This window comes from Aphis gossypii, chromosome X (assembly GCF_020184175.1).
Source record: "Aphis gossypii isolate Hap1 chromosome X, ASM2018417v2, whole genome shotgun sequence".
NCBI lineage: Eukaryota > Metazoa > Arthropoda > Insecta > Hemiptera > Aphididae > Aphis > Aphis gossypii.
Window position 1 is genome coordinate 44929992 of NC_065533.1, and position 18645 is coordinate 44948636.

The 18645-nt window shown below is 26.2% G+C and overlaps 2 protein-coding genes across 4 annotated transcripts; one reads left to right on the forward strand and one right to left on the reverse strand.

Annotated features, from left to right (window-relative positions):
* The first annotated feature begins 689 nt into the window (after positions 1–689).
* Positions 690–5157, forward strand: LOC114129293 (uncharacterized). The gene is made up of 6 exons (XM_050205360.1): positions 690–705; positions 1941–2016; positions 3253–3449; positions 4416–4560; positions 4631–4720; positions 4790–5157. The coding sequence occupies exons 2-6, from the start codon at positions 1945–1947 to the stop codon at positions 5057–5059; spliced, it is 774 nt and encodes a 257-aa protein (XP_050061317.1). The 5' UTR covers positions 690–705; positions 1941–1944; the 3' UTR covers positions 5060–5157.
* Positions 5158–6425: 1268 nt separating this feature from the next.
* Positions 6426–18185, reverse strand: LOC114129290 (importin subunit alpha-4). 3 transcript variants are annotated; one of them, XM_050205357.1, is made up of 12 exons: positions 18105–18185; positions 17115–17163; positions 10630–10729; positions 10363–10567; positions 8756–8916; positions 8453–8679; positions 8252–8377; positions 8043–8177; positions 7302–7406; positions 6807–7041; positions 6653–6741; positions 6426–6592 (listed from the first exon to the last, which is right to left on the reverse strand). In XM_050205357.1, the coding sequence occupies exons 2-12, from the start codon at positions 17145–17147 to the stop codon at positions 6515–6517; spliced, it is 1494 nt and encodes a 497-aa protein (XP_050061314.1). In that variant the 5' UTR covers positions 17148–17163; positions 18105–18185; the 3' UTR covers positions 6426–6514. The 3 variants fall into 3 exon arrangements, with proteins under 3 accessions (XP_050061314.1, XP_050061313.1, XP_027849776.1); XM_050205356.1 differs by lacking the exon at positions 18105–18185 and adding an exon at positions 18074–18092; XM_027993975.2 differs by lacking the exons at positions 17115–17163; positions 18105–18185 and adding an exon at positions 14502–15148.
* Positions 18186–18645: the final 460 nt, after the last annotated feature.

Here is an 18645-nt window from a genome sequence, read left to right on the forward strand (position 1 = left end):
TAATACAGTATATATGTACAAGGTGTTCCGTTACTCATTGCGATATCTCCTGAAATAATCAAAATATTATATCATAATAAAATTCTGTGTTTTTTTTTTTTTATAAGACTCGCGGAGGACAAGGACTGCGAGTATTTAATTTTTTATTTTCAGAAAAATAAACTCTATAAAATGGCTATCTTCGATTTTTTTTTTTGTCAACAATTAAATAAAAAATTATTTTTTAAACATTTAAAACATTAAAATATCAAATCATAACATGAAATACCTACTTGTAATCTTTGTCCCCGAGAGTCTAATAATAAAAAAAAAAACACAGAATTATGTCGATTGTCGATATCTCCATTATTTCTGGAGATATCGCAACGAGTAATGCAAATCCTCACGGGACACCCTGTACAATATTATATGCGTATATATAGGACCAATAGTAACCATAGGGACATCGACTAAACGGCGAAACGTTTATTTTCTAAATATTTGTCGCCCTCACACGTCATTCACCCCGTGGATAATATACATATTATATTATTCGACAATAGTAAATCTTTTTACATTGTCCGTTGTTAACTTTGTTTAAGCAACTGCTGCAGTCGGCCAAGGGTTCTACCTCTACACACTTCAATACAGTTTATCGTCATCACCGTCTAAGTATATTGCCATATATATAGATATTGTATTGTCATATTCACATATTCACCACCGGTACTCGATGTTAGCGTATATTTTATTATTTGATTTACTCTCGTTTAATGATGTTTACACGTTTTGGAAATAATGTACTGTCGATTCACACATCTTAATGATATCATTATATTGGCGATGTGTTTTCTTTGTTTTCTATTTTAATAATCGGTCGATGATGTAGACGTTTTTTTTACATTTTCTTACACATTTAAATAACATTTAAAATTTTCTGTGTACCTATTATAAAACTTAAAGGTAAGAATATCGTCTAGGCCAGTACATAAAGGCTTTTATTAGTATTATAATATTTTTAAGTGAATTGTATGAGCAATTTGAAGTTGTAACGTTTTACATATACCTAGCTATAATTCACTTTAAAACGATAGTATCAATAAAAGCCTATATGATTGACTAGATAAATTGTATTCATTCAGGACAGAGACATCACATGTGGGTGTCAAGAAGATGTCACATTAAAGGACCTACAAATTCCAATTTAAATAATTATGTAAGAGGACGCCACGCCCGCATGTGACGTCTCCGTCTTACATACATAAACATATCAAACTTTCATTTAGCGGAATCAATTTAATACTGTTAGTTTTAACAATAGTCAATTTATCTATTATCAAACTTAAGGCAAGAATATTATCTAGGCCAGCACATAGGCTTTTATTGATATTTTAATTTTTAAGTGAATTACGAGCGTTGTAAAGTTTTAATATTTTACATAGATAACTTTAACTCATTTAAAATATCAATAAAAGCTTACGAGATGATCTAGATATTATTATTACCTTAGGTTTGATTATAGGTAAATTGACTCTATTGTTAAAGCTAACAGCAAAAATTGATTCAGTTGAACGAAAATTTGCTATGTTATATATTTGTAAAACGGTCTAACACATTCGGGTGTAGCGTCCTCTTAAACAGTTATTTAAATAAGAATTTGTTTAAACAAAAAAAAAAAAAAAATAATAAATAGACTTTGTTCGTTAAATTCGTAGAACTTGATTTCAGCACATTAGTTGGCACCAATTATTTACATCATAAATTTTAATAATAATGACATGAATGTAGAATAAACATTGACAATCATTATTATTCAATTTTTTGATAATTATATGATTGAGTTATTTTAATAGCTCTAATAGTATACAATGTAATGTATTATTATACAATAATTATTTGTTATTATAATAACAAATAAAAAAAAATATTTATTGCAGTTTTTTTTTTTTTTACATGTATAGAAAAATGTTGACACGTAAAGAAGAATTATTTGTGAAGCCTTTTCAACAAAGATTATATCATCAGCACAAAGTCAAAGTGAGCTTTTCTAATAATTTTCCTCTTTGCTGGCTTCTTAGTGCATACCTATCATAATATAATATTACTTTGTATTTGGACGAGGAACATACTCCTGAGCCTTCCTCTCCACATATTTTAGTGATACTGAACATTTTCTCCCTGAATAAATATATTTTTTTACATAGTATAATAATAGTTTGGAAAATAGATTCTTTCAGTTCTTTGGTTTTACCCATATATATATATATATATATATATATATATGGGCATCTATCAACCATCATCTACATGGAAAGGAGGTTTTTGTAATAATTTGGTTAATGCGAGGACAGGTTTAAAGAAATTATGTGAATATTAGGTTTATTATTTTTAATATTTATATTAGTGAATTTTGTATTGGCAATAGCGTGTTGTTATGAGTTATGACGTATAATTAATGAATTGTATTTATTTATATTTAATATAGTTGATTTAATAAAAATATAAAATAAACATAATATATAATCTATTTTGTACATGACGTATTGATTAGTATTGTATATTATTGTTTAATATTTTTACTTTTAATTTTTGCTCGGAGAAAATTATTCCATTCGAAGGGGAAACGTCCAATAAATAGAGGGGAGGAGGGAAGCCCTAGATTCATAGTACTTACATCATATAATTCATATATGTGTTTGCTATAATTTATTATATACTTTTCGATTCTGTACTGCAATATCTAGAACATTTTTTTACTCTACTGTTTTAGGAATAAAACCTAAGAAGAGGTTTTAGTGATTTAACCTTTATATAATACATTAGTCATTAATATTTAACTATTTATATTAATTAAACATAATTTATTAAGTACAACTTGATTCGTGATAAAATTAATGTTGATAATAATAATAATATATAGGCCAATATGATTAAGCACATTGCGCATGACATAAAATTGCACATCCAGATGTTTATGATCATCACAGATACCATAATAAAATAAATTTATTACTCATGGTATAAGATCAATGAATATTTTTTTATAATTTTGTAATAAATAAATATTATAATAATATAATCAACACTTAGATACCTTAGATACAGTTATACCAAGGTCTGGATACCATAAAAGAATTATCTATTACTAAACATTAATACGAATCAATTATGAACTAATGATCTTTTAAATATTATTTAGAGGCTTATTATATTTTAATACATTTTAAGTAAAATATTACTTAATTTTTTTAATATTTTCTGTAAATATTTCAGCTTAAGTCAGCCACTGCGAGGGTAGATACAACACCACCACAAGAATGGCAGCACATAGTGCTGAAGACAAAAAAATACCAAAAAGAACGAGAGAGGTGTACACAAATATTATTAAACAACGGTATACTGTGGAGACATCTGAACGAAATAATGAGTACCAGACGAGTAGATAACCGTTGGGATTACGAACAACCTAAGTAGGTACATTGATTTATTACCTACCTAAAATTCTTGAGTATTCAAACAATTCTAAAATATTCATACTCTGTTATGTGCATATGAAAATTACTAGAAGTAATAGAACTGTTCTAACAGTACATGATATAGGTATACTAAGTACCTATATAATATTGAGTTTTGTTGAACTATTTAAGATTTATCAGCAAAATAGCAATATGATTTTAAGTTCAATGATTTTTTTTATAAGTATCGTAGTACAATACAAATAAATTATTTCTATATGTTATAATATTGTATAAGGTATATAACAATCGTTATTTATAAGCATTATTATTATTATTATTAAAAATGTAGAAAATACTTCAATTGCATTTAAAATTGTATATTTGTATCAACTGAGAATTATTCAATAGAAATATTACATTTTATATACTAAATAAGGTACTTATTTGACTATTTTGTTGATACTGGATAGTATAAATGTATGATAATACTGTATATTTTATACATTTAGATAATAGGTATATTATATTTTATATTGAACATCGATATTTTACATTTAATATTATTTACAACATATAAATTTCAGTTCCCAAGAAAAAAGATAAATCTAAAAATAAAATTTGTAATTTAGTTCATGACAAAATAGAAAAGTATGTTCATAATAAAATTTTTTTTTTCAAATTATCTTATTTCCTACACAGAAAAGAACATAAAATCATAATGGGTAAATAGTATTTTATGGAGATATACATTATATCAAAATATTTGTTGACTGACCTAACAAGTCTATTTAAATGGGAGTAATCATTAATAAAAAGAATATTATGAGATACTACAGAATATTAAAAAGTGCTGAATTAAATAATGAGCAGTATTAATTATAAATAATAATAGTATAACACTCCTTACTTTTCAATACAATTAACATAGAATAATACATATACATACAAGTGCACATTTTAATTAATTTGATTCATTAGGTTTTTTCATAGAGTCAATTTATTTACAAAAAGTAATAATAAACTAACTGTTGACATTGAAGAATCATCAGAGTCTGGTAGAGTTCAAACTGAAGTAAAAAATGAAAGGTGCATTGCATGTAACCCAAATTTGTCAATTTCCAAGGTGAAAATAATTGCACACAGAACCTCAATATATTAAGTTAATAACCATATTGTATTATGTAAACAATTAGGCCAACATACCAGAGGAGAGAATACCATGGGATCCACCAAAAAAAAAATTATCGAAAAAATTACGGAGTTTATCTATCCATAACGATGGGGTAAATTTTAAATTTCCCAAAATGAATATAAAAATATTTTTAAAAGTAAATAATTTAATTTTGTTACAGGTTGTAAAGAATACGAAACATCAAGTATTGAATAAGTCTAGGCAGAGTCAGCAAAAAAGTACAGTTTCAAAAAAAAAAATTGATAACAAGTTAAACATCAATAACAACATAATGATTGAAACTAACAATTATTTAAATTATATTGAAATAAATGAAGGTTCATTAGATCTTATCATAAAGTTTCCATCTGGGAGCAAAGTGTCGATGGTCGAAGGGAAAACAAAACGAGTACTTCAGCCTAATAATTGTCAATGTACAAGATGTCTTTGAGTTATTACACATAGCATTTTAAATTCATATTATTATAATAAGTAAACAAGTATAGTTAAACATACAATATTGTCATGGTATTTTTTAATTTCACAAAATTGTAAATGTGAAGATAAAGCTATTTTACTTTTTATACTCACTCAACAAATTTGCATATAAAATAATAGGCTTGATATAACATTTTACATTTGAATTACATTTATTAATTGCGACTGAAAGTAAAATTATGTTTTAATGAAAAAAATTCTATAATACGTAGATTTAATAACAATACTAAATACATAAAAAAATTATCACGGATATTACATAATAGATGTACAATTAAAAAGGGTGAAATTGAGCTAAACACAATATACTATGTATAAAAAAAATATCAGTTAAAGTAGCAAACAAGTTCACAACTCTTAAATAGTCAATATTATTGAAATTAAAAGCATTTATGATCATTAATGAAACATCTATCAGTTCATAGTAAAAATAATCAAGTTTAACATGTTAAACAATCATTATATTTGATATCACATTTCAAAGTTTAAGTTGTTGAAATAAAAGTTAAATATATTGTAATAATTTAAATTTTCCACCGATATGAGATTGTACTATTCAATTTAAAAATGCACGAAAAATTTAATAAAATAATTAAAATGTCAATACGATTAAGACAAAAAAAAATCAACAAAATTAATACATAGCACATGCATTAAAAATATAGTCGATCGTATGTACGATAATACAAGGTTTTATTTTGATTTTAAAACAAATGAATACCGATGGAAAAATAATAAAAATAATATTACAAATAATATTTCATGGTATAGTGTTGAACAGTTAATTGCATTCTAATATTAAAATTTGACAATATTTTAATGCCAAGTAATTAATCAAATAAATAAACTTAGATTTAATGTGTGGTGTAAAAATATTTAAAATAAATTACATTTCAAACAGATAGTAAAATGCCAACAGAATTTAGATTAAATTTATTATTAGATTGATGGAGCCAAAAGGACATCAAATATATTTTACTATGAAAATAAACTGATCTATTTAGATACATAAAATACTCTAAACTAGAATAACTTGGCCAATGTCAATTTTAACAACAAATTGTGATCAATAAATCATTTACCACATAATGCATATAATATAAAATTGAAAAAATATTTTAATATATTAGATACGCAATAACATGGTCGACATTTTATTTTCAATAAAAGCTCAATTTCTCCCTTCTTCTTTCAGAGTTTTGCCCAAGGTTAAATTAATAAATTTATTCACTATCAATTTAAAAGTGGACGTGTAAAAATAATAATTTTTAAATTGAATTAGTATGAATTGATTCAAATTGGATATAAAGCAACGCGAATGATCACAAGTACAACATTTTATTGTCCAAGGGAGTCGCGCTAACTCAATATTTAAAAATAATAATAATGATAATTAAAAAAAAAGAGGCTAAAATTTAAATTGAGTGTTTGTAGTAGCCGGATTAAATTCAAAGCATGATGGAGGTTGTGTAGGTGAAGCTGATTCCTAAAATAAAAATAAAAAAGGATAAAAATAATTATCAATGCATTGTATAATATATATTACCTCTGAGAAGTATCTCTCAATGATATCAAATGCAACTTTGTAAATTTCAACACTTTCATGATTTTGAAGTTGTTCGATTTTATCAAGTCCTGTAATAAATGCATTAAAATTAATAATTATCTTATAGAAATATGATATAAAAATAAGAAATTACCTTCACATTCTTCTATCAAATTAGCTAAGGCATCAACATCAGGACCAGCAATTTTAAGCATATTTTGTAAACCGTCTAAAACAACTTGAATAACTTGACTATCTTGACATGACAATAGAGCACAAAGAGGAGCTACAACACCAGCACTGATAACACATTCTACTTGTTGACTATTTCCACTGATAGTTAAATTAGTAATTGCCCACGCTGCTTCTTTTTGTGTTTGGAATTCACTCTACAATTATTGTAAAAATATAATATAAAATAAGTTTATCATTATAGATCAACATAAATAACATTAGAGATACCTATACCAATATTATCATGTATTGCTTATTATTTTAGTTTAGATTAAGTTTGCTATTAGCTACTTGTGGCAGAAATAATACTTGCTCTACTTACGAGCCAAATTCAAACTTAAGTTAATAAATGATAAATTATTGCATTTACTATAATACACTATAACCTATGTTTATTAAAAGCTAATTTTATCACCTTAGATAAATGTGTAATTATTTTTGGTATCAGCCCAGCATCTATGACAGCTTGAACTTGTACTTGATTTCCAGCAGTAACATTTGAGAGAAACCAAACAGCTTCCTATAGAAAAAAAAATAATATTGATTCAAGTTAAACAATAAACATGATACATGCTATGTTATTTCATACAATATAAAATATAACTATGGACTGGGCTTATCATATCAAATAGTATTATAAGGTAAACATGGGTATGTAATCCTAATAATAGCAGAGGGAGATGTACTGCATATATGTATTGTTGTACAATACTGAATTATACAAAAGAGGCACAATAATGCACAAATATTAACTAGATAATGGATGCTAAAGAAATCAGATTCCACGAACCAAGAGAATGTGGATCATCACACATTGTGGGACATAAAATGCATTGTTTTAAATTACTTTTGGGGAAATATTGGGAATGGGACATAAGGAAATATAATGAATTTCAAATGAATTTATTTTTACCCAAAATAATTGTTATGTTGATTACATTTAAAAAATATTTTATGATTTCTTCAACAAAAAATTTGAAATATTTTTTTAGTTCAATTTTTTTTTTTAAAACTACAAAATACTTTTTTTCTTTTTTATTTACAGTTGTTGGTAGGGGACACATAACATGCATAATTAATTGTATTCATGAGTTGTAAAAAGAAAATCAGAAATTTTTTCCTCACTAATAATAACAAAAAATATTTCAATAAATACCTTGCATATTTTTTCTTTTGAATGTGAAAGTAAAGCTGGAAAATGACATAATGCACCAGCATCAAGAACTATTTGTGTTTGTTCATCGGTTCCTGTAACAATATTTCCTATTGCACGCAAAGCTGCGGTTTGCACCTAATTTTTTTTTTAACATTTATTAATTTTAGTATTATAATTCTAATTCAAAATTCTTATTTAATTTAACAAACCTTCACTTCTTTGTGTGATAATAATGGTATTAGATTAGGTACTATACCACTATCAATAACTCTTTGAATTTGATCATTACCTCCGTCTGTCAAATAGCTGATAGCCCAGACAGTGTCAACAAGAATCTATACATAAAAAGAAAAGCATGTCAATTATTAAGTGTTATACTCGTGAAAATAATTTTAGTTAACTATAATTACATTAATATCTTTATTATTAATCAAATAATTAAGAGCAGGAAGAAGTTCATCTATAACATGTTGTGCTGGAGGAGGGTCTTTATTTCGACACAAGTTAACTATAACCCAAGTAACATTTCGCATAAATGTTATCGGTATAGCTGGATTGATAAAGAGAAGTAACCTTGGCACAACATTCAAACTTATAACATAGTCACGTAGTTGTGGACCATCACCAATAATATTTCCTAAAATTATATAAAATAAATTATACATTTTTGATTTAGTTTAAAAAAAACTGAATGAATAATATTAATTAAATACCTAGTGCCCAAACTGCTTGTTCGCAAACTGTCTGATTAGTTGAATTTAATAAATTTAAAAACAATGGAACAGCTCCCGCTGAAACAACTGCCTGAGTTTGAAGAGATGTACCACTTGCAATATTAGTCAGAGCCCACGCTGCTTCAAACTGTAATGTTGGACTAAACAAAAATTATAAATAAATTATTTAAAAATAATAAAATATATTTGTATAGTTTTACAAACTAATATACTTTACTAATATACTTCACTGTAGCATACTCAAATTGTGGCCAAACTAGCACAATTTTTGAAATATGCTAGTTGAGTCCCAGCACAATTTTTGAAATATGCTAGTTGAGTCCCAGCACAATTTTTGAAATATGCTAGTTGAGTCCCAACACAATTTTTGAAATATGCTAGTTGAGTCCCAACTTTATAATTCGTTTATTTGAATCAATATCTCCTCAACATTGCAAATAAAGAATAGCAATATTTCGATATATTTTTAAAATTTAAAAATTTATTTGTTTAAATTTTGGGTGCCCAAAACAACTTGAAAATTTAATATTATGTTTCTTATAAGTTATTCCTATTGTAGTTGAAAAAATCGTTAGTTACAATTTTTTTTAAAGTTGGATTACAATAATTATAAAAGAACTTAAATTTTGATATATTCAGGTCATTAAAATATAAACCACCTTTTTCACAATCCACTAGAAAATATATCTTAGGCGGAAAAGTCATCTCCGTTCAGAATTGTTTTTTGTACACAATGATACCTATCACATGATTCAAATTTAACACATAAATAATAGTGACCAACTGTACAGAAGAGTGGTACCAATTATTTTATTTGTTCTGCATACATAGTAAAACCATAATTAACTATGTCTCAACTATTCACGTTTTCTCCCTTATTCGAAAATTTATAAGTACCAATACTCAATAGTAAAGAAATAGCGTAGCAGAACATAATATTATATTGTAAGTAGGTTATGAACAATAAATAATAATAATTAATTAAACCATGTATGGACTGTATAATAAATAGGGTTAAAAGAGATGAATCAATTTTAATTTTAAGCCCTGATATAATTTATAATAAGACAATGTACCATATAATATTGTTCAGTAAATAGTCTCGATTAACTGTAGCTTTCATTTACTCATGTACCCTTCCACACTATTAACCTAATTAATTGAGTTCTACTATATTATCAGTATTTAGGCATGAGTCAAACTTTAAGAATACGTTAACCTGCATGTGTTATCTCCATCTCATGAATGTAAACATAGCAAATTTGGATTCAGTGAAATAAATTTTAGGCTGTTTGCATAAAAAAATACTTAAAATTAAAATGTGAATAAAAGCCTATGAGATTCCATAGATAATATTATTTACTTCAAGTTTCATAATTGATAAATAGACTCTAATATCAAAGCTAACAGTATAAAATTAATTCTACTGAATGCAAATTTGCTATACTTTACATTCGTAAAATGGAGACAACACATGCGGATATAACGTCTTTTTAATTTTATATATTTTTAAACATTAAATATAGTATTTTTATTATACATAATTGGCACTTTAAGAATTACAAATATAAAATTATTTTGCTTACTTATTATGCTCGTCTAAACAACGAACCAATATAGGAAGTATTTCACTGTTAATAAGTTCATCTATTGGTGGGTTGCGATCAGACGATAGCAATTTTCTTGCAGACTGTATGGCTTTAAGTTGAACATCAGGAATAGTACTACCAGCTTCTTCAACTAAAGCACGTAGATCATGCTCAGTTAATGGTTTTTCCAAGTCTATATCATCTGAAAATGAATAAAAATGCTAAATACATTTTTATATTGTAACATTTATTATAATTATTTACCATTCAGTACTTCACCGACATTTCTGCGTTTCATTAACTCTTGTTCTTGTTTATTTTTTCTTAATCCGACAGTTGCCTCGCTCCTAATTCTTCGCCTCTCCTGTAATTCAGTTTAGGTTATAATATATAAACAATTTTAATAGATACATTTATTTTGAAATACATTACATGGAAGCATTTTACAAAGTCTTTAGATACCTACACTTCTATATTCATAATGACTGACAAAAATTTTTTTTTAGTTTTGGTATTGGTTTCTTGTCATAACTGTGGTTTAGTATACAGCACAGTAGCCAAAATAAATATCTTAAAAATCATACTAACAATATGTATATCAGAATATTATTATCAATAATAAGTTGAACTTGAATTAAAAAAAAATCAAATTTAAACTTTTTTTGAAAATTTAAATCAATTTATACAGTGAAACTTCCATACAACAAATTTCCATTTAACTAATTTTTTTATTCAACGAATTATTTTTAAGAACCATGACCTTTATTGTTAATCATGAATTAATTCTGTTTAACGAATTCCTCTATAATACAATTTTTTTCCTTTCCATGGAACTTCACTAAATAGAAGTTTCACTGTACTGTAACTTTCAACAAACATTTAATTATGAAGTTATGAACTTTAAATTAAATCTATTAATTCGTTTTAAAAAGTTAAAATGTTAATTATTAATGTTGATAGCTGTTAGGTACACAATTTAATGTATTGACAATAAATTATTATTTCTAATAAAATTAATATTAAATTTGATTTTTCTTAACTTTTTGAGTTTCAACAAACTGAATTTTTGTAACTTCTCAAAGTTCAGGGAATTTGAGAATTCAATTATTTTGAGAACCAATCTTTAATTATTATAATGCCAAATTGCATAAACTATCTGATAATTTGATGAATCAATACTGAGCTAATATCCCATAAACATGATTTAGTGGCTTATAATATTAGACCATTCAATTTTAGCAAACCATTAAACTAATTATTTTTATGCAACTGAATTAAAAAATCAAAATTAGGTATGTAGTTATATAATAATTTTAATTTTCCATGTATATTTTTAACAAATTGTTAAAATCTATTGGTGTAGGTAATCCTTCTTTTTAAACGTAAAAAAAATTAAGAAGTTAAGAAAATTATGGAAAAATTATCATGTTAATAGAATTAATATCACATAGGTAGAAAATATGTTCTAAACTTTTAATTATTTTTTTAAATTTATACAATCCAACTCTTAAGAGTTTTTCAAAAACCTTATAAAAGAAGATACAAATATACATTATCACGGAATAATGAACAATGTTATTTTTGATTGCATGTTACAGCATCCTTAAAAATTACAAGATACCTTAGATACCTAATTAAATATATTTGGAAGAATAGTATTCATAAAGCAACTTTTAATGTTTTAAATCTATCATTAAGTGGTATTCTAAGTAAAAAATAATTCATAAATATCATATTATATAATATATCAACTAAGTTGCATAAAAGATATGTAATGGTATACTAAAATTGAATGGACTAATCATAACAACTAAATCATGTTAAAAAAACAATTAGCTCACAATATTCCATTTAATGTTTAGTAGTGGTTTATCAAATATCATATAAGTGTTTGAAAAAAGTTCAATGTTATAAGAATTGTTAGATAAATAAAAAAACTATGATAACACCATTATCAAATGTTATTTTTACCAGCTGATTATTTTAACTTATCTAACCTTTCAAATCACTGGTTTGTAAAATATTGTGTACACAATTATTATTGTACCCACTACGTTTTAATTCTGTGAAAAAATCAATTACGATTATCAAAGTATAAGCATCAATAAAATTTAAGTTTTAATTTTTTACACAATGGTAGTGAAAAACAAAATTGTGTAATTTAATGATTTTTTTTAAAATTATATTTCAATTTTGATGGTGCAAGAATAAATATGATCAATTTATAAGAAAATATTTTTCATATTGGTGTTTTCAATTAGTTCTTAATGATACAATAAATAGTATTTAAAATTTTACATAAGCAATATTATTTAAAGCAGTTTTTTAATACCACTGGGATATAATGGGTTTATGGATCAATCATTCTATTGTAAATTTTAATGTATTTTAATAATTATTTATTTAATATATCTATCTAGATCTAGAATATTTTAACCACTGGACAAAATAATATTAAGTATATTTAACAGTTTTATATTTAATATACTGTTATATCAATATGTCAATATTACACTCTTTGTAAATAATTAAATTGAATAAGTTCAGAATAATATAATAAATACAATATGATTATTATGAAAATGCAATAATCCAAATTTAACTATGTATTGTAAAATTAGTAACATAAAAATAATTAGAAGTAAATTTTCTTCAACTATTTACATTCATTAAGCTATTACTAGATTCATGATAAATTTCAGCCTTTTCTCTATATAAGATATTATGATATCTTTGATTTTGAATTCTTATTTAGTAGTATAGTTTAAATTTTACAAATGTTTACTTGTGCGAAAGAAAATCAAGAGTTTTTTATTAGTAAAATTGGCTAAAAATAGAAATATTAACTACAACTTGCACACATGTTAAATAGTATTTATAGAAAATATTGCCGAATAATTAGTTACTTAATTATTATGCCAATTAAGTTATAATACATTGAAAAATAAGGTACGGGTAATGCTAATTGGAAAATTTTGCATATATTAACTATACCTACTAAATCAAGTCAATCAGTGAATGCACTAATTACTAATTTTTCTTGATTTATAACTTATATCAAAAAGAAAATATACTGCAATTTATAGGTATAACAAAACATTTTAATTAATATCTATTAAACAAGCACAAAGCATAAGGTTTAAGAAATTAAATTCATTTAACATGTTTAGAATACCATTAACATATATTTATATAGATACTAGAATTAAACTATTATATTATATTATTATAAACAAAAATAAAATAATTAGGTACTTATTTTTATCATAAAAATTAGAAATTATTAAGAAATAGAAGAAAGTATGTACCTACTTGATCCAATAAAAACCATTTAGGAACTTGTAAATAATATGTTTAATTGCATATTTTAATAAATTATATTGGATATACACTACACATACTGACATACATATAAAAGTACAAATGGAAAGAACAGTTTTTTAAATACAATACAAGGCTGATCAAGTATAAATAAATAATTATTTATTTTCATCCTAACAAATAGTACATAAATAGTATAATATATACCTAATGAGTGTAAATAAAAAATGTGAACAAAAATTTGTCAAAATAGGCACTTAAAAATTAAAATATATAATTTTTTTAATTTTCAGTCAATAACCATTGAAATAGTATAGCTAAACTAAAATAGCTAGGTAGTAAATATACACCTAACAAAATCTATTACTCTATCTACTTTACAGCTATAGGTTAGTAGAGACCATAAATGTCTAATCATAAGCTGTAATAAGTATGACTATGTTATCTTACAATCATCTGAACAGCCGTTTACTTCTTGAATACATCACTAGCAGTTTAGGTGCAGATTTGAATACAAACCATGTCACTTAAAGTTGAGAAACAATATATATTGACAAGTACAACGGCTAATATATTAACATATGCAACAAATAAGATAACAACTCAACAAAATCAATGTTTCTGAAAGTACTAACTAGGAGAAATCAAGAATAGTAACATCGATCTAAACTTATTTCACATACAATTAAGATTTTGTCAAAGATCATCAAGAATACTACAATTGAACCTAATTCAAACAGAAGTTTACTTCTACTGAAAAGTAGTACAAGTTGAGTAACTGATGTTTATCGAGCTTATTTGAATAGTGTACTTACAATTTCGGTTTTGCCTCTATGCTTGAAACTTTGGAGACGGTGACCGGTTACTTTGTCGTCAGACATTTTGATCGTTTAATATATACTCAGCTGGACGTGATCGAATAATAAACACTGATTTTTGTTGCAGCGACTGTTAAAAAAAAAACGGTGGCGGTAATAGCGGTGATAACACTGCAGTTTGCGCGATGTTTATTCGGCGAAACGTTCGGCTGTGGTGCTAAATGTTCGACGAGAGAACTGCTCAACTGTTGTAGTACTGATATTAATTTAATAAATAACGACGACGATGATGATGATGGTGTTGTACTGTGGTAAACCGCTTGGCAGACGACGGTGTGCGGACACGGCTGCAGTGGCAGGCGGCACGAGATTATATCAAATAATAATAATTATTATTATTATTATTACAACTACTACAGGTATTGTTGTGTATTAATTGTCGTCTTCGAGTGGCGCGGGCAGTTATGTGTTGCGGTGCGGTTAAAAAAAAAAAAAAATAAAAAAACAATACGCAGTCGTGGAGAGACAGCTATGCGATCCGCATGTTTCTCCGGTCCGGCGGAAAAGGGGACAAAAAAAAAAGAAAAAGAGCGCAAAAAAACCAAATAAAAGAAAAAAAATAATCACAGCACACACACATATATATGTATACAGTGTAATCTATCTATGTGTGTGTGTGTGTGATATGTATATGCGCGCGCGTTCGCGTATAATGTTATTACGTTACGTGCATGAAGTTGTGTACGAGTTTCGTCGTGGCGCAGATGAAACGGATTCGTCTGCGCGTCGTCGGCAGGTGGGATGAAGTGAAGAGGGAGCGCGACGCCGAAAACTCCCCGCTCCGCGGCCCTACACGGCGACGGGACAGAATGGACAGATGGCATTCCGTTGAACAGCTGATGACGACCGTTGTCGGCGTCGCGGTCGACGTCGTCGCTCGTCATTCGTCGGATGCTGAGACGGCTTCGCAGGGCGGTCGTAAACTCGTAATTCCGTCGTCGATGACCGTAACCGTATGACGAAGGGGACGTCCTGAACAGTACTTCCCTAGTTCCGTTGTTTTTTTTCGCTCTCTTTGTTATTGAATAATATTAATATTTATCGTTTTAGCCGATATCACTGATGATGTTATAATAGTGTGTAAATATTTTATATTATAACACCGTGCCAGGATCTAGATTCGATCTTTTGAAATCGCCCATTTAGATAATATAGTATTGTACTCTCACTTTACATTCGCCTCCATACAATCAAAATTCAAATCAATATGTCATCGTTGTTCATTTGTTATATTTTTTTATTTTTCTATTGTGCCCTTGTGGCTATGAAGTATCTTATTATGATAGATAAATAAGAACACCTACGGAATACAGATAGTCGATAGGTAATTGAGGTAATTCTGACAATAGTATAGATGTCTTTATTCTTTACGCTTAACTACTCGTGAATTTCATTAGCCCTAATATCTACCAACAACTTTTACTTTAATTATTTTAGTAAAACCGAAGCCCTTTTCATGTTGAAATGATGTGGTTAAGATACAAGTACTCTATAAATATTATGGAATAATTTTCAACATAAATTTCACAAGACTCGACAGATTTAAAACTTAAGTGGTTTTTTATATAAACTAGATAGTAGATACTGCAACTTACCAAATCTTTATTTTATTTATTTATTTTTTGATTATGGAGACGTAGATATTTTTTACTAGGTATTATTAATTCCAGTGTGATTAATTAGGATATGGTATAAATGTTTAATAGTTCATTATGAATTAATAGCTCATAATATAGATACATATTTTTAGTAGGTACTTGAGCCAAAAAACTAATACTGATGTCCTACATAGGTGTTGAGTGTTAAGTAAACTGTATAGTCTATACTATACATAGTGCTATTAAACTGATTAACACTAAGTATACTAAGTAATACTAAATAATTACTAAGCTAAACAGTAGATACCTACCTAGTTACCTAGGTATATTTATTAGTCATTACTCATTAATATTTACTAGAGAGTCTATATAAGAATATATAGGCTCTCTAGTATTTACACTAGTAAATAAAACTTACTACAAGAGTATAAAAGACTTGTTAGTTACTAGTTAACTACAATAAAGTAAAAAAATATTTTGTCATTTCCTATTATTTTATTGATTAATCACTTTATTGATAAATTTAAAAGCAGTATTAAAATAATAAATTACAAATAGGTATCTATTATCTAAACATTATTTGTAATTAAATTATTTTGATTTTTTTTTTAATGTTTAGATCTTAGATAGGTTATAGGTATGTTGGAATAAATTGTATACATTTTAAAAAGTGGAATGAAATTAATTATTTGTATTTTTATTTATTAGTTTAATATTGTTTGCATTGCCTAAGTTGCTTTATATTCTTATGTCAAATGTATTTTACACACGAGTTACATGATGTGTAGGTACTTAATTAATGAAAAATAAGTAAGTATGATTTCAAGTCGATCAAGTTAATTAAAAGTGTCAGTGATAAATGGCAATAATTATTATTGTTGTTGACTTTTTTACCTTAATGGCTTTTTTGCTACTTTATTTAGTATTTTATAGTAGGTAGGTAGGTACTTACAAGTACACTGGAGTTTGAATTTTTGTTGGCCATTGGATTTCATAATGTTCTAAAAAAAATAGATAAGTAAAAAAAAATGTACCATAAGATAATAGACAATAGTTATTAATAGTGTATTAATATGAAAATAATAAATATAAATTTTTAGGTTTTGTCAAAATTTCGACTTAAGTTATAATAGGTGCGGGCTTTGTGACATTGTATAAATATTAAATTCAATCACAAAATTATACTAGGTAGGTACTTATATTGTTAGCCTCAATATATTTTCATTTCTTTTTCTGTCTTTTCACTACTTATTGTTTAAATGTTTGTTTCTTTATAGCTCAGAACCTTTCATGTGAGTGAGAAATGAGAATCATCATTGTTTCTCCTTCTGTTATAGTGTTAAACTGGGAGCATGCCAAAAAACGTATGTTTAATACTATGTAAATAGAAATTTCCTAAATTTAATATCAATAATTTCTGAATAGGTAGCAAATAGAGATAAAGGATGGGTCTTGTATACTAAACTACTAAAGTGTATCAAGTATTGATGGACGATAATACATATATGTTTTTAAATATCTATAAAATATTTAAACATCATTTTTTTCCTTGTAATAATATTAGAGTACCTACCTATTTAGTACTTACGTAATTCTATGGATCAAATTAGGTTTAAATTAATAATGATAATTTAGGTTTCTATATACCTAGTTTTATGCAGAGCTTTCCAGGGCTATGCTAATTGAAGAAGATGGGACTGTAGGAGCCAATTTGAATTTGTCTTTCTTATTTTTAATTGTTAGCATTCATATATAGGTTTCTTAAAAATATTCAAAAAAAACTTCAAAAATGTACATCTATTTAATATCGGTTTGTCATTAGGTAGGTACCTACTCATTAAACGTGTAGTGTTTTTATATGATTAACATACCTAATTGGATTATAAAAATAATTGTTTTTTACTAACATACCTTGAAAATAAAATAAAAATTTAGTATTTACCGCACGTTGAAAATCTTCTCACAAATGTAAATCACTAAGTCGACTCTGACTACCAAAAAATGATGTGAATTAGTGTCTAGCGAATTAATGACGTGATTTGAATTGATTTACATTTACATAACCACATAGATATCAAGATATCTTGTATATTATTATTAGTGAAATATTCAATCAAGAGCATTAGATTCCATGTTTCCATTGTCTATGTATAAAGTTTAAGATAGTAGCCAATAAGATATGGAGACTAAAATAGAAGAAATTCTTAAAAAGAAATTTATTTTTTATTTTTTTGCACTAATGCACTCATTAACACTCATGCACTCATGCACCTATATTAATATGATGTCAACAACATAGGTTCAGAAATTAATATTGGCAATCAAAATTTGTAATTATGCACTTGACCTTTGCTCAAATTTATGATTACCTATAATATGTTTATTGTTAAATATAAATAATATATAGTTAGGTATATTTATTTATATTATGTACCTGTATAAGTAGGTAGGTGCTAAATTATCTAAATACTTATTTTCATAAA

Bases quoted from the DNA above. Each gene is read 5' to 3' on its own strand.
- LOC114129293 (XM_050205360.1), top strand. From the start codon at position 1,945: ATGTTGACACGTAAAGAAGAATTATTTGTGAAGCCTTTTCAACAAAGA. The intron at 3,450-4,415 runs GTAGGTACATTG...TTGATTCATTAG, and splicing joins TGGGATTACGAACAACCTAA to GTTTTTTCATAGAGTCAATT. The intron at 4,721-4,789 runs GTAAATTTTAAA...ATTTTGTTACAG, and splicing joins TATCTATCCATAACGATGGG to GTTGTAAAGAATACGAAACA.
- LOC114129290 (XM_027993975.2), bottom strand. From the start codon at position 14,567: ATGTCTGACGACAAAGTAACCGGTCACCGTCTCCAAAGTTTCAAGCAT. The intron at 8,680-8,755 runs GTATTTAATTAA...ATATAATTTTAG, and splicing joins ACAAGCAGTTTGGGCACTAG to GAAATATTATTGGTGATGGT. The intron at 8,378-8,452 runs GTAATTATAGTT...TTTTATGTATAG, and splicing joins TTAATAATAAAGATATTAAT to ATTCTTGTTGACACTGTCTG.